The sequence below is a fragment of the Macaca mulatta genome, chromosome 8, assembly GCF_049350105.2.
Source record: "Macaca mulatta isolate MMU2019108-1 chromosome 8, T2T-MMU8v2.0, whole genome shotgun sequence".
Classification (NCBI taxonomy): Eukaryota; Metazoa; Chordata; class Mammalia; order Primates; family Cercopithecidae; genus Macaca; species Macaca mulatta.
The window spans coordinates 128,515,451-128,531,085 of NC_133413.1; the positions used below are offsets into that span (position 1 = coordinate 128,515,451).

The 15,635-nt window shown below is 44.1% G+C and overlaps 1 protein-coding gene across 1 annotated transcript in view; it reads right to left on the bottom strand.

Annotated features, from left to right (window-relative positions):
* The window catches only part of EXT1 (exostosin glycosyltransferase 1), a 316,318-nt gene extending 306,742 nt beyond the window's left edge, over nt 1-9,576 (bottom strand). Inside the window, 1 exon segment of the mRNA NM_001258133.1 lies at nt 8,025-9,576. Within this exon segment, the coding sequence (NP_001245062.1) occupies nt 8,025-8,986 (962 nt within the window). The 5' untranslated portion in view covers nt 8,987-9,576.
* Between the last annotated feature and the right edge of the window lie 6,059 nt (nt 9,577-15,635).

A 15,635-nucleotide genomic window follows, 5' to 3' on the forward strand; every position in this document is an offset into this window, starting at 1 on the left:
AGGTGCCTGTAATCCCATCTACTCTGGAGGCTGAGGCAAGAGAATCTCTTGAACTCAGGAAGGGAAGGTTGCGGTAAGCCAATATCGCACCACTGCACTCCAGCCTGGGTGACAGAGTGAGACTCTGTCTCAAAATAATAATAAATAAGTAAAATATATGTAAGAAAATGTAAATGGTTAGACAAACTCTGGTCCAACCATGGGTTAGAAAAAAAAAAATCACACCTTAAAAATCCTATTTTCAAAACAATTTAGCAGAACAGAAAAATGTCCTTGGATAATGTTAAGAAGAAAACAACATCCAAAAATACATTTGAAGTCTGACCACTTTAGAAAACTGACAGACTAGAATGGTAAGGTGAACGGGTAGGAGTTTGTTTTGTTTGCCGAAGTAGCCCCAGCGCCAACACATATGTGTCTGGAACAAACAAGACACTTAAGAAAAATGTGTTGAATTCATTATTTACTCACCATTAATTAAATAATAATTAACCTATCTATCCGGGGTACTTGGATATGCAGAGACAGAGCTATATAAACATATAGGTATATAGATATGTGCTAGAATAGACTGACTACATCAAAGTTTACAAACAGTGGCTAACAGAATTAGGAAAGAAATTTAATTACGTATTCCAATCTTCTGTATTTTCCCAATCTTCCACAAAGGCTATGCATACTTTTTCTTTCTTTCTTTCTTTTCTTCCTTTCTTCCTTTCTTCCTTTCTTCCTTTCTTTCTTTCTTTCTTTCTTTCTTTGAAAGACAAGGTCAGCTGGGCTCAGTGGCTCATGCCTGTAATCTCAGCACTTTGGGAGGTCGAGGTGGCCAGATCACCTGAGGTCGGGAGTTCAAGACCAGCCTGACCACATGGAGAAACCCCATCTCTACTAAAAATACAAAATTAGCCGGGAGTGGTGGCACATGCCTCTAATCCTAGCTAACCAGGAGGCTGAGGCAGTAGAATCACTTGAAGCCGGGAGGAAGAGGTTGTGGTGAGCTGAGATCGTGCCATTGCACTCTAGCCTGGGCAACAAGAGGGAAACCGTCTCAAAAAAAAGAAAAGTAAAAAAGGAAAGGAAAGGAAAGGAAGAAAGGAAGGAAGGAAGAAAGAAAGAAAGAAAGACAGAAAGACAAGGTCTTGTCTGTTGTCCAGGGTGGAGTGCAGTGGTGCCATCATCGGTCACTGCAGCCTCAATGTCCCAGACTCAAGCAATCCTCCTACCTCAGTCACCCAAGCAGCTGGGACTACAAGTGTGCACCACCATGCCCAGCTCATTTGTTGATCTTTAGTAAAGATAAGATCTCACTGTGTTACCCAGGCTAGTATGATCTAGAACTCCTGGGCTCAAGCAATCCTCCCGCCTTGGCCTCCCAAAGTGCTGGGATTACCGGTATGAGCCACTGTGCTCTGTGTATAACGTTTATCATTTTTTAAGCACTGTTTTTCTTTTAAAGAGCCTTAGGTCCTGGAGGTGCTGGGTGTGGTATGTTCCAGAACCAGAATATTCCCATAGGCCTTTCATTTCTATTCTACTGGATCACAATATCTACCTAGGGCAGCAGTCACTCTGATCCCCATCCACCTGCAGTGACATCTCCAGGGTTCACTTTCACTTAGAATCACAGAGGGACACCCTGCAGGATGCTAGCAGTAGGGGAAAGGTCATGCAGACAGATGGCTAATCAGCTTCCTCACTTTTCTCAGAAGAACCCTAGGAGAGAATTACAAGCAGAAGCTACACAGAAACAATTCCAATGCCCCTTGAACAGAAGAGTTCAAGGAGTTCAGTGCTTAAATGTCAGATTTAGGGGCCATCTTTATGACATCTCTGAGCCAAACTTTTTCCTCGGGAAACATGTTCATAAAGTAAAGCAATGGAAAAAAGATCCATATACAAACACCTGACTCACGCTTCCCTTGTTAAAAGTTAATATGTAACAGGTAGAAACTGTTTGATTCTTTAAGGTGGTAACATTTTGTAGAAGAGAAGGGACTTTGGAATCTAAGTACCCTGGTAGGAACCCTGTCATTTACTCACTAGATGTGACATTGAGCTTGTTACTTTACTCTCTCAGGGGCCTACATTCTAATCTGTAAAATGGGGCTATAACCTAACTCATGCTGTTGTTGAAAGGTTATATGAACTAATAAGGGTAAATTCAAATAACAGGTACTTAGCAAATCTTCTAGTGTGGAGGGAATCCCTGTTTATTACAGTAACCTGGTCAAGGTGGAAGAGCTTTTAAATAAAAACAATTACAGGTTGAATATATGTTATCCGAAATGAATGTTGGTTATCTCTTATCTAAAGAAAATTAATTCCACACAACCTGAAGCATGTACATGTTCCATGCAGGGGGTTGGCACACCTGTTCTGATGACGTGGCCACTGCATACGACATTCACATCATGACCGAGAAAAAAAAAATGCACTATTTTTTTCTTCCAGAGCATGAAGGAAGCGCTAGGTAATTATTACATGGCAATAGCTACTTCTCCAACACCTTGTTCAGAAAATATCTTGTTTCAAATACACAATTTAGGCTGAGAAGGACTTGGCCTAAAATGCTTGAAATGCTTGAGACCAAAAGTGTTTCAAATCTTGGATTCTTTTAAACTTTTGAGATATCTGCATTGTATACTTAAGAGTTGGACATCCCTACTTCAAAAATACGAAATCCAAAATGCTCATGTCAGTGGTCAAAAGTTTCAGATTTTGGAGCATTTTGGACCTTTCGATTAGGGAAGCTCAACCTGTAGTTATTAACCTCATGGAAACATAAGCTTCCGTGTTCGTGTTTGAACATGAAACATGCCCAGGAGCCTGCAGAAGCCAATGGCCACTTTGTCTCACCTGGTTCATTCTGAATACGCAGTGCTACAAAGCCAATGCAGTGAGGTAGCAATGAATGTTCTTTTCTCGGTAAAAAGAACAGAGAACTTGGGCCAGAAAACCTGGGTTTTAGCCTCAGTTCAGCCACTTACAGGCTGTGTAACCTCAGGCGAGCCACCTTACCACTGTTTGCCTCCGTTTACACACCAGCAACATAGCCTGAGAAGATACCTTCAAGACGGTTGTGAGCAAAGCAGCCAGGCCCTACCAAGCACAACTTCTGCTGTGACACTGGCATATTAAAGGTCATTATTGGCAGGTGTTTCTATCACTGTGTTCTGGGAAGGCAGATCCTCAAGCCTTCTGACAGAAAGAACTAATACCACCTGCAGGTGTAGCATCTCCCCTTTTGCCATCCAAAGCTGCCATCACAGTTGGGGGACCAAAGGTGGCCTCCAATAGGCAGGACCTGCCCAAACCTTAGTAGCAAGCCATTATTTGTAGAGTAAAATCCTGCAGGCCCCTAGCTTAGGTCACAGACTCCACGGAAACCTGCATTTGCTAGGCCAAATCCGGTAATAATACAAATGTCCCTAAAAGTAACAAATAACACCCCAACCTGTACTCCGGGATTCCTTGTGATTGAGGTTCTCAGGTGCTCTCCAGAAAGCAGGTTTAGAAAGAGGTGAGAAAGGAAGGAGAGGAGAGAACCAGAATCTCAGTGTCAGAAGACAAACTTGCCAACTTCATAATTTTCCATAGGGCTGGCTCTACCTTATTTTTTAACTGTGCTAATTGGGTTTATTTTAGAAATGCTTTTGTGCTATTGTACAACTGTGGGGAGAAAGGCGGTAAGTTTTACATTTAAAACCTGAGAATCGCAATTCCCACCTTTCATTTTGGAGAAGGAAAACATTCATCTAAGGTTGACTGCTGGATCATGAACTTGCTCAAGGTGTCTGTTAATACAGTTTGGGATAAGGAGGAAGAAAAGAAAAAAGCATTTAGCATTTTTACTTGCCTTGCACATATTTTCTTTTTGCTGTAAGTGCATGTAATTCAACTTATTATTCAGTCAATGCACGGTCTATTCCCTAAACCCCTTAGGGCCAAATTGAAAGGTTCAAAAAACTCCTACTTAGACTAAACAGCTCCACAGACCTACCCAACTAAACAAACAGGCAAAATGTAAACTCCCAGAGCAAGAGTTTGTAAGTCTGAGGATGCCCTCAGTGGGAGGTGTGTGTCAGTCCCTGAAACCTTATGACAAATTGTGTACGTGCTTTTATTTATTCACTTATCATTTATTTTTGCAAAAGTTGTCCTCCAAGTTTTCATCAGATTACTGGAGAATTCTAAGAGAAATCCCATAAGAAACACCATTAATAAGGATCTCCTCGTGGCTGGTGAACTTTCAAGGGTGCCTGAGAGTAGAAATGAAAGACTGCAGATCAAGGCAAAATTCAGGGGGCCTGCATTCTAGTGCTACCCTTGTCACTAAACAGTTTTCTTGCCTTAAGTAAATCCCTGAAACATTCAGTCCCTCAGTTTCTACATCTGTAAAAATCAGGATGTTGGAAGTTGAATTATCACTTACCTCCAAGACACTTAAAGATACCAGGATGGTGAGGTACAATGTTAGCAAACACAGAAAAAGGAAAATGTCAAAAAGAATTGCACACAATCTTGCCTGTTCCCAGAGAAGCTTTAAATATTCACCCTTGCTTTCCTTGGAGGGGGTCAAAGACAGAAGCCACCTCTCCTTTCCCTCTCTTTCTTCTATTTCAAACAGCTGAATCTAAAGTTTCACAATAATGCCCTTTGTCAGGATACGAACTATGAAGTTCATGTAAAAATACAATAATTCTATAAGGAGGCATAAGCAGCTGAAAGAACATAAAATACAAAGCATTTCTCTAAAGCATCATTACAACTCATCTAATTACTGCAGTGACTTACTTTAGCTGGCATTATCCACATGTGTTAAAATATATAACTGATAAAAATAATTACAGATATCACAAAAATTGATATTTTAATACAATCCTGGACATCTGGGTCAAAAAATGACAAAAGAAATTTATTTTCTCTCTTTTACAAGAGAAAAGTATTTTCTTTCATTCCTTGTAGCTAGCTCTTCTATACCTTTGTAATCAACGTCTAATTTTCGCAAAGGCACAGGTGAGACAGAAGTCATTGCTCATTCAGCACTAAATTCTTTACCGACACATAATATTCTATTTCACCAAAAGCAACCTTTTTTTAGTTGATACATTTGTACATACTCTATATTTGTATATACTGTAACTTGACCATAATACCATACATTTTCAATCTAGTCATCAGACCCCATAAAGTTTACTCTAAAGGAAACTTACAGGTGATTGCTTGAGGGAGCAAACTAAATGGAAGCTTTTTTTTCCATGGACACTTGCTAATAAGCTAGATGAAAATTGATTGTTTTTACAAGCCATTACCAAATGAGTGCTTACAACACCCCTGAAGCAGTCTAAAACCCAGTCTACAGAACCCAAACTCATGCTCAAAGTGACTAATCAAAAGTCACAACATGAGTGAGTATGAGCAGCCAGACTTACACAGATCACATCTACAGACCTAACTTCAATATCACCTCCGCCTAAAGCACTAGAGAGATTGGCCTATCTTGACTTGAGGAGTTCTGCATCTCACATATGTAAGGCTATCTTCCAGAAAGCATCAATATAAGTAACACAGTAGTTGCTCTCACGCCAGAGCACAACACACGTTGCTTGCTCTGCTAGCGTATCTCCAAATTTAAGAGTTCTTGCTTCATCTCCATGTGTTCCAAAATCAAGAATAAAAGGCAATAAAGTTTGTAAGCACCATTTCTCAAAGACAAATAATTCTGCTAACCCACTGAGAGTAATGAGTCAAAACTCCAGGTGTAGCAGGCGAGTGAATGTAAACCTTTTGCAGCACCATCCCGGGCTATCACGCAAGTTTAGGGCTGGAAAGTATGCAAAAGGGGAACATAATGAAAATCCAGAAGTGTCCCTGCCAAAGAGATCCCTGCTTGGGAGAAAGAGCAAACTTGCTTTTCTACTAAATGCCACTTTTCTGATCACACCCAATCCTGAGGTCCTGACCCCTTGTGGTCTTTAAACATAAACCAAAGTGTGTGTGTCATATTTCTTGGCCTGATCACAAAGAGGTCAAAAATTAGTTAAATTTAGTAAAAATTAAAGTTTTAAAGAAACCAACCCCTCCCTCCATTGCTGATCTCTGGAAAATGCTTCCATTCCGCAGAAAATGTAGAAATGTAATATTTATTTTGGGAATAAAAGAGTAAGAAAGATACTGTTCACTTGGATTAAGGGTATTTTCCAATATATATAATTCAAATTTCCTAAGCTGAAATCTCAGCTTTAGCCCTTTTAGAAGGATGAAGAACAGAATCCTTCCATAGAATTCTGTGAGACTGTTTTAGAAGACACTGAAAGGTTAGACTTCATCTCGAGTTACTCCACCATAAACCAGACAAAGAAATTCCTGAAAGGCTATAAGCATTTTTTTCTTACAAGCACCCACAGGAATAGGTCAATGTAAATGTCGTATAAACAAAGCAGTTCATTACCAACCATAGTTTAAATGTCTTTTATGAGAAAACTGTAATCCATTGCAATTGCACATTCACACATAACTGCCCCTGGATGAGAGGAAAATATGGATTCATAATTGATCTTAGTCTCCGGCTTTTCTTATGCCTGAAAAGCAAAAGGTATTGAGGGTTGGAAAGCTGAATCTGAGTGCTTGATACTTTCTCCTTCACTCTCTATGATCAAGTCTTGGAGGACTTTAATTTCCCTTCCAATCACTCCTATAGAGGCCCTAGTGTCTGAAAAAATGCACAGACAACAATCAAACCTTTCATTTCAAGGCCAGTTTCCCACCATACCCCTTCCTGTTCCAATCAGGTTTGCGAAGCATTTCCCCTATTCTGCATTTCATGAATCAATTGCAAAATCTGCCAACCTCTGCCAGTTCCTCTTGTACTCAGCTGAGAGGTTCCCCTTCCTTCCCTGGGTAGCACAAGGCTGCTCTGGTTTTTAACTGGCGTAACGTGGAAATGCACTGTAGGAACTCACTAACTCTTTCAGAGCCAGATACAAGTGAGAGTCTGGGCGGCAACCCCACCTACTAGGAAACTGGCTCACCAAGCTCAGGGTAAAGCAGATTTGTGGAATCTAGCTTTGACTCCAAATCCCCTGTCAGTTACTGTCACTGGGAAGGAAAAAGGAAGACTGAAAAGGTCTACAAAGTAACCAATTCAGTTACTTAGCAACTAGACAAAACTTGCCTCACTACAGAGGGTAGGGAGGCATCTCACACCCATTCAAAGAGTAACTGTCTACAATTTATATGCAAATAGATAAAGACAAAAGGGAACGCGAAATCTAAATTAGCAACTGGAGTTTAGACAGTGGGACTGAGGCCCAGATTTAAAAAAAAAAAAAAAAAAAAACCGTTTATCCTAGGAAAGAGACACGACATGTACAGAAATGAAGGAATGAATGAATGAATGCATGCATGCAAAGCCACAGGCCCAACAAGTTTACAGTCTCCCTTCGTAAAAGTCAATGCCATCGGGGAGAGAGGAAAGGGCCACGCAAAGTTCGATAAAATTTAAACACTTCTACTGCTAACATGAATTACAGGGTTACAGAAAATGTGAAGTTGGGAAAACTCCTGGGAAAGTGGGTACCCCCGCTAATGAGAAAAGCAAACAAAAGCAGCACTCTGGTGGAAGGTCTCTGGACTTTGGGTAGATCACAGCCTCTCCGGGTCTCTAGACACTCTCAGAAACACCACAGCACCCATGCCTGAAGTGCAGTTACTAAACTTGGATCAAACCACGACTCTTAACAGGAGACACGCCGCCCTGCAGGTTTCCTAAGCAAGAGGGAGATACGGTCACCTACTTGGCTCGGGAAGGTGCTCCAGGCTTTTCGGTTTGCCCGAGGAGCTCCAACTCTCTGTCCCCGGCCTCTAGCTGCACACCTTGAGCCGGATTTGCTCAGTTCCAGGCTCAAAGAGGGAAGAGGACTGAGGGCTCATCCGCCCCCACCCCATCCCCCAACTCCACACCTGGACCAAGGCCGGTAGGGCCCAAGGCTGACTCCCAAAGACACGCCAGCCCAGACACTTACTTCTCATACTCGGTGTTGTCTCTGTCACAGCGAGAATCCTTGTGCTTTTGCCAGTCTTTGCCATGCTTGCAGGTGGTGAGGAGCACAACGTCCTCCCCGTTATGGACGTGATATAAGGCATTCCTGGTGTCTGACCCTATCCCTGTCAGGTACCTCTTCCCCTTGAATACCAGCATGTACTTCCTGAGAGGAGGGATGGTGTTGAACTTCAAAAACCCCCTCTCCCCTCCTGTCCTGGGATGATCCTTAGAAAATAGGGGAATAGAAACATCAAAGTTGGGTCGGAAGTTTTCAGTACTGATGCTGGCTTTGGCCAGCATCGCCTGGCCGATGTCAAACCCCACGTCCTCGGTGTAGTCAGGCCAAGTGCCGGAATATAAATTAAAAATTAAATGATTCCTACCATTGTTCCACAAGTGGAGACTCTGCACTTTGGATCTCAAATTGTGCACATACTGAGGTGACAACTGGTCTCTGTCTAAAGTATCCAGACTCAGGACAAAGAGGCACGCCTGGCTGGGGTCCGAGGTGTAGAACCTGGAGCCCTCGATGGCCGCTAGAATGTTTTGGTAACTTTCGGCGATTTTCTCCCCTTTTTGCTGCGGGTATACGTAGACTTTGAAGCCGTTTTTCTTGCAAAGGGTGAAATCGAAGCAGGACTCCATGCGGCACTTCTTGCCTTTGTAGATGCTCGAGTTGGCATCTCGCTTCTGCCGGGGGGAAATGTGCACGCTAGAATCCTCGTTTTCCAATTGATCCCAAGGAACGAAGGGGCGCAGAGCGTCCGGGAAGCGGGGCCAGAAATGATCCGGACTGGGGTGGTGCAAGCCATTCCGACCGCTGTGCTCTTCTCTCCGGCTGTGGCTCCTCGATGCCCTAAACTGCAAGCCTCCGAAATAAAACAAAAGGGCGAGACAAGAGCCAGCTGAGAGCAGGATGAAATAGCGTTTTTTGGCCTGCATGTGTCCTGCCTGGGTCAAGAGGATTGTAAATAAACACAAGAATCACCCAAGTTTCCCAATCAACACTTTCAGCTCCAGTCCGCCATCTTCCCGCCTGTAAAGACTTCAAACTCTCCGCTCCCACCTTCTCTGGATGCCTTTCCCCAAGCCGTGGACTGATCCAGCGCATGTGGGCGATTTCTTTAACTTTCTCCCCTTCGGTCTTTCATCTTTGGGTTGCACAATGCACGGGAGAGAGCGGGGCTGAATATCTCGCACCCAGGGCGGGCGAGCAGCGGACTGTAATTTTCTTGCATGCAACAAGACGGAGGAAAAGAAAGAGAGAGGGGAGAAAAAAAAAAGCTCCCGATACCCAATCAATGGCAAGACGAAGTGATTGCCTTGCCTCTCGGATTCCTCTCGGCAGCGTGGAAAATGAGCCCCGGGAAGGCAACTTCAACTCATCCACCACTCTCCGTGCAGAGCACTCCGGTTCCAACAAGTCAGCCGATCCCGGGTTCAGCCGGCTAGTGCATCTTGCAGCTGGGGCGCCGTAACCTCACAAATCCCTGCATCTCTCTTTATTCCCTTCTGCAGCGGCTCCAAGACTCCGGCGGTGTTTACTCCTGCGCTCGCGGGGCCGGCCCCCGGGACGCGCGGCGGCCCGGCTGGAGGCGGCGGTGGCGGCGGCGCTGGGTGGCGGCGGCGGCGCGTCCTCCCCGCGGGCAGTGCCGGCCCAGAGCGGCGCTTCGCAGGCCCCCGCGCGACCGCTGCCGACCGCCGCGTTCGGTCGCCGAATGTTACCCGGTTCTGAATGTTACACTTACACATTCCATTCCCGACACGACAGCGCTGACCTCATCCATCCACGCAGCCCGCGCTGCCATTGGCCGAGCGTCACGTCCGGGGGGGGCGGTGCTTCCGCTGCGCCCATTCATAACCCCCGGCCGCGGGCCGAGGCGCCGGCGCGGCGTTGGGGGCGCTGGGGGCGCGGAGAGCCGAGGTTGCCAGGTTGCGTGCGGCCGGCGGGCTGCGGGGCAGGTGGAGAGCTGGGCGGCCCGGTGTGAGCCCCACGGCCCCTCGGCGCGCCCAGGCCCGGATCTCGGCCTGCGCCGTGCCGGGGACCAGAGGCGCCTGCGGAAACGCGGCGTTCGGGGAAGGAGGCACCGGCAGGGGCCCCGTGCCGCGCGGCCCCGGGCGCCCTGGAGAATCCGGTCTCCTGGGCTGCCTGCCGGAACGCCTCGAGAAAGATGCTTTGAAAGAGGGAAGCATGGAGGAAAGGAAGACTTCATAGAAAGCGACAGCCGATCCGAAAGCTGCCTCTCCCAGCACTCCTTCCACAATCCAAGATCCAATATTTCAATTCTCTGCTAAGTATTAAAACAGTATCCCGTTACTCCTCCCCTACATAGCACATCTTTTTTTAAAACCAAGGAAACACCCTAAACCCCAACAATAAAGAGGAATTATTACAATCAAGAGGAATTGTTGCAATTCTTCATGCCTGCCTCTGTGCTAAGAGTATAAGACAGCTATCCTAAATCCTCATTATCTACTTAGGCAGCCTTGCCTGAACCCCCTCTGTCTATTATGAAGAAGGCTTCCAAGAGATCTGTTCACAGAAAAAAAAATTTTCTAATGGCTGCAGAGAAACCAGTTAATTTAAGCTTGCCCCAGCCCTCAAAGTGATGTTATTCTCTTGGTGGTGGTGGTGGTGGTGGTGGTGGTGGCGGCGGCGGTTTTCAAGATACCTCTTAAGGACATAAGACTGGTAGAACTGCCAACTGTCCCAGCTATAGAAGGGAAACTTGCATCAGGAAAACGACCTTATTTACAATTAGTGCCAGTTGGTCCTTCCTTCATTGACCTCCCACTCCTTGGCCCAAGCTCCTGCCACCCCCAGTGGAAGAACTTCATTGGATAACTCAGGTAACCGACTAGCAGTCCCACTAAAGATCTTCCAGGTCCACAAAAGATGTACTAGGCTCGCAAACAGTATCTCTGGTCAAAGTCAAACTCCCTGGTCTCAAATCCCGAACACTGCTTTACAAAGAACACCTCCCACCCTCTGGCCTAGCTAAAGTCTCAGGGCTCAGGCAAGCTGGACAGTTGCCTAGGGCAGCCGGCTGTTTAGTGATTATTATGGGAGTGACTGAAAGCTAGGAGCAGACACTTCCCGGCTTCCCTCAGGCTGCAAAAACCCCAGCGGGGTGTGGATGAAGGGCAGGGTTATAACAAGGCAGTGTGAAATGATACAGTGTGGAAAGTTTCAGACTTCTGTTGTTTCAGATTTGTTTTAATAAAGCGGGGAAGGGGCATGGGTAGGACATTACTGTACATTCCTGAAGCCTCTCCCTATTCCTGACCTGCCAAAGATGAGACAGCTTTTCCAGATTTGACTTGTACGCCCTGCACAATGTAGAGAGGCCTGGGATAGGAATGAGGATTCAGTCATCTTCCAAATACAGTGATAATGATGCAGATAAAGGCAGTGATTGAAACCACATGTGACCCAAAGCTCCCCCCAGCCCAAGTTGCTAAGAACAACCGTTCAAGGCAGGAGGCCTTCTCTTCTGATCAGGGTGCAGATTATCTCAGCCCTGTGAAGTGGGGCTGTGGGACTGGAGGCTCTCTCTCTCTCTCTCTCCATATATATATGTGTGTGTGTGTGTGTATATATATGTATATATATATATATATATATATTTTTTTTTTTAAACAGAGTCTCACCCTGTCGCCCAGGCTGGAGTGCAGTGGCAGGATCTTGGCTCACTAGAACCTCCGCCTCCCAGGTTCAAGTGATTCACCTCCCTCAGCCTCCGGAGTAGCTGGGATTACAGGTGTGCACCACCAGCCCTGGTTAATTTTTTGTACTTTTGGTAGAGATGGGGTTTTGCCATATTGGCCAGGCAGGTCTCAAATTCCTGACCTCAAGTGATCTGCCCACCTTGGCCTCCCAAAGTGCTGGGATTACAGCGTGAGCCACCTAGCCAGGTCCCTCTATATCTTACCAGTTGTTTTGCATGACCTTAGGGGGAGTTAGTTACCCTCCTTGCTTTTTTGTGTTCTGTTTATGTTTTGGCATGTGCTTCCTGCCTTTCTTGCCTAATTATGGCTAATTTCCTTATCCCAGGCCCCAGTGTTACCCATCTCTACCTGTACATTCCAAAGTATTGCATACTGTGAGAAAAACTTTGGTACTGACAATTAGAGAAAACTTGTATTCAGACCCCAGATCTGCCATTTACTAGTGCCTTGGGCATGTGGCTTAATTTCAGTGGACCTCCAGTTTCTCATCTGAAAAGTCAGGATAATAATATCTTTCTTGCCAGCATTTATTTTATTTTATTTTATTTTGTTTATTTTTTTTTTTTAGCAGAGTCTTGTTCTGTCACCCAGGCTGGAAGGTGCAGCAGTGTGGTCTCAGCTTACTACAACCTCCGCCTCCCGGGTTCAAGTGATTCTCCTGCCTCAGCCTCCCAAATTGCTGGGATTACAGGCAACCGCCACCATGCACGGCTAATTTTTGTATTTTTAGTAGAGACGGGGTTTTGCCATGTTGGCCATGGCTGGTCTCGAACTCCTGACCTCAAGTGATCTGTCTGCCTCAGCCTCCCAAAGTGCTAGGATTACAGGCATGAGCTGCCGCACCTGGCCTCAATTTGTAAACTGTAAATTGCTCTACATGTGTAACAACATTAGCCTAAGTTCTACTTTTCAAAATCCAACTGGTATCTTAAAAGTAGCCCCTGCAATGGCATCATCATTTTGTCTCCTCTGTTTTATTTTTTCCTAACCCTTATTAGCTGAAATCTCCTCTATTTCTTTGCTTGTTAACTGTTTCTTCACAGTAAGGAAGCTCCTGACAGGAGGAGCCCTCACTCCTTTATCCCAAATGCCAAGGGCAGTACCTGGCACTTAGGTGGAGCTCAATCACTGATTCAAATGAATGAATGACTTACTAAAATTCAGCTTCACCATAGCACTCGTACAAACTTCAAAAGAAAGAGCTCATAAGTACAGGCAACAAAAGCAAAAGTAAACAAGTGGAATACATCAAACTAACAATCTTCTGCAGTCAGTAAAGGAAACAAGCAACAAATGAAAAGGCAGCCAACAGAAGGAAAGGAAATATTTGCAAACCAAACATCTGATATAAGGTTAATATCCAAAATATACAAAGAACTCACACAACTCAATAGCAAAAAAAAAAAAAAAAAAAAAAATTTAAAAATGGGCAAAGGACCTAAATAGACATTTTTCAAAAAAGACATTCAAATGGCCAATGGATATATGAAAAGGTGTTCAACATCATTAATTATCAGGGGAACACAAATTAAAACCACCGTGAGATACTACCTCACACCTATTAGAATGGCTATTGTCAGAAAGGCAAAAGATAACAAGTGTTTGGGACAATATGAAGAAAAGAGAACCCTTGCACAGTGTTGGTGGGACTGTAAATTCATAAGGACATTGTAGAAAATGATAGGGAAATTCTCAAAAAATTAAAAGTGTAATTACCATATCATCCAGCAATCTTGCTTCTGGGTATATATCCAAAGGAAATGAAATCAACATGTTAAAGAGATATCTGCACTCCCATGTTCACTACAGTGTTATTCACGACAACCAGTACATGGTAACAACCTAAACGTCTGTTGACTGATGAATGAACAAAGAAAATGTGGTACATATATGCAATGGGATATTATTCAGCCTAAGAAGCAGGAAATCCTACCATCTGAGACAACAGGGATGAACCTTATGCTGAGTGGAAGAAGCAAGATACCGAAAGACAAGTACTGCACTTCTGTGTGAATCTGATGTATATGTGGAACCTAAAAAAGTCGAACTCACAGAAGCAGAGAGTGTAATGGTGGTTGCCATGGTCTGGGAGTTTGGGACAATCGGGAGATGTTAGTCAAAGAATATAAACATTCAGTTATAAGATGAGTAAGTTCTGGGGATCTAACATACGGCATGGTGACTGTGGTTAATAATGCTGTACTATATACTTGGAATTTGCTAAGACAGTAGATCTGAAGTACTCTCACCACACACACACACACACACATAACTATGTGCCATGACAAATGGGTTAATTAGCTTGATAATAGTAATCATTTCACAATGTATACATACATCAAATCATGTTGAACATCGTAAATGTATATAGAATTTTTATTTGTCAATCATATCCCAATACATCTGAGGAAAAATCTTTTTTAAAGGCCCCTTGGTAGTCCTCAAAGCAAGACTCAGTCTGTGGTTTGAAGTGGAAATATTACTAACCAGGAGTATCTTCACAGAGGGCAACTTGGTCCATTGTAAATCCTTTAACAATGATGTGTTTCAAACCATGTAACTCCTCTGGTCAAAACCCTCAAGGGATCCCTGTCTCTCTCTCCACTAAGAGATAAAGCCCTTTCAATTACCTACAAGGTCCTGCAGGATTCTTCTTAACCGTCCCTCACCTCCGCTCACCACATCCTCTCACCCCGTTTCCTGCCCATATCTCTCTCCCTCCCTCCTGATCTACTCACTGTGCTCCAGCCAGGCTGGTGACCTTGTTATTTCTCATGCATGGCAAACATGTCCCTGCCTCAGGGCCCCTGCACACACTTGTCTCCACCAGTCTGCATCCCAATCCACCTAGCACGCTCCCTCACTTCCTTCAAGTCTCTCCTCAGACGCCACCTTACTATTAAGGCCTTCTCTAACCACCCTAAATAAAACAGCAGCACTCCTCCTTTTCCCCGATCCCCTCACCCTCCTTTATTTTTCTTCTTAGCATTAATCAGCACCTGACTGTCTATATATTGGCTTGTTCATTTATTATTGATCTGTTGCATCTAGAATGTGGGTTCCATGGGGCAAGGACTTGGTCTTTTTGTTCGGTGTTATATCCTCAATAATAACAACAGTGTCCGTCACTAAATAAACACTTGTGGAACTAATTAATTAATCTGATCTTATTGTCTGTAGGACAAATAAGAGAATATTCAAGGCTAGAGTTCTATCATTACACACACACACACACACACACACACACACACACACGAAGCTAAAGGAGCCCAAGCATCCGAGCCTTGCTTAATTTCCTTTTCCAGGTGTACTTTTTCCCCAGGGCTGTCTAAAGACCGGAAAACAGTGTGGCACAAAAGGACCCTGAAAATGTAACCTTGAACAAGTCAATTCACTTCCCTAAGCTTTGGTTTCTCCTTGGTTAAGTCAAGAGTAACTGTAATATAGCATGCTTAGCTCATTTGAGTTACTGTAAGAATCAAATGAAAACAAAATCATAATATAGGAAAAAAATTTTGCAATCCTCAATGCACATGGCAGGGGCAAGATTTCATCATCACACTCCTGGACAAATGTGGACACAAGTACATGATGAGATCATGTTTGCAAGTCGACAGCATTAAATACGTGGAATATCGCCCATCAAACACACATTAGTTTCCAGACTCTTTGCAGACTCTGAAATGGTCATTGACTGTTATAAACCAACAGGAAAACGGAAAACGGAAAAATAGCCAATGGAAGCAAAGCAAAGGAGACTATTTTTCTTTTTAATGTAGAAAGCACTGCAGGAACATATGTTTATCAATGGTCTACAATTCTATTTGCTATAGAAAAAAATAATTTATTGGCTCTAAAATAT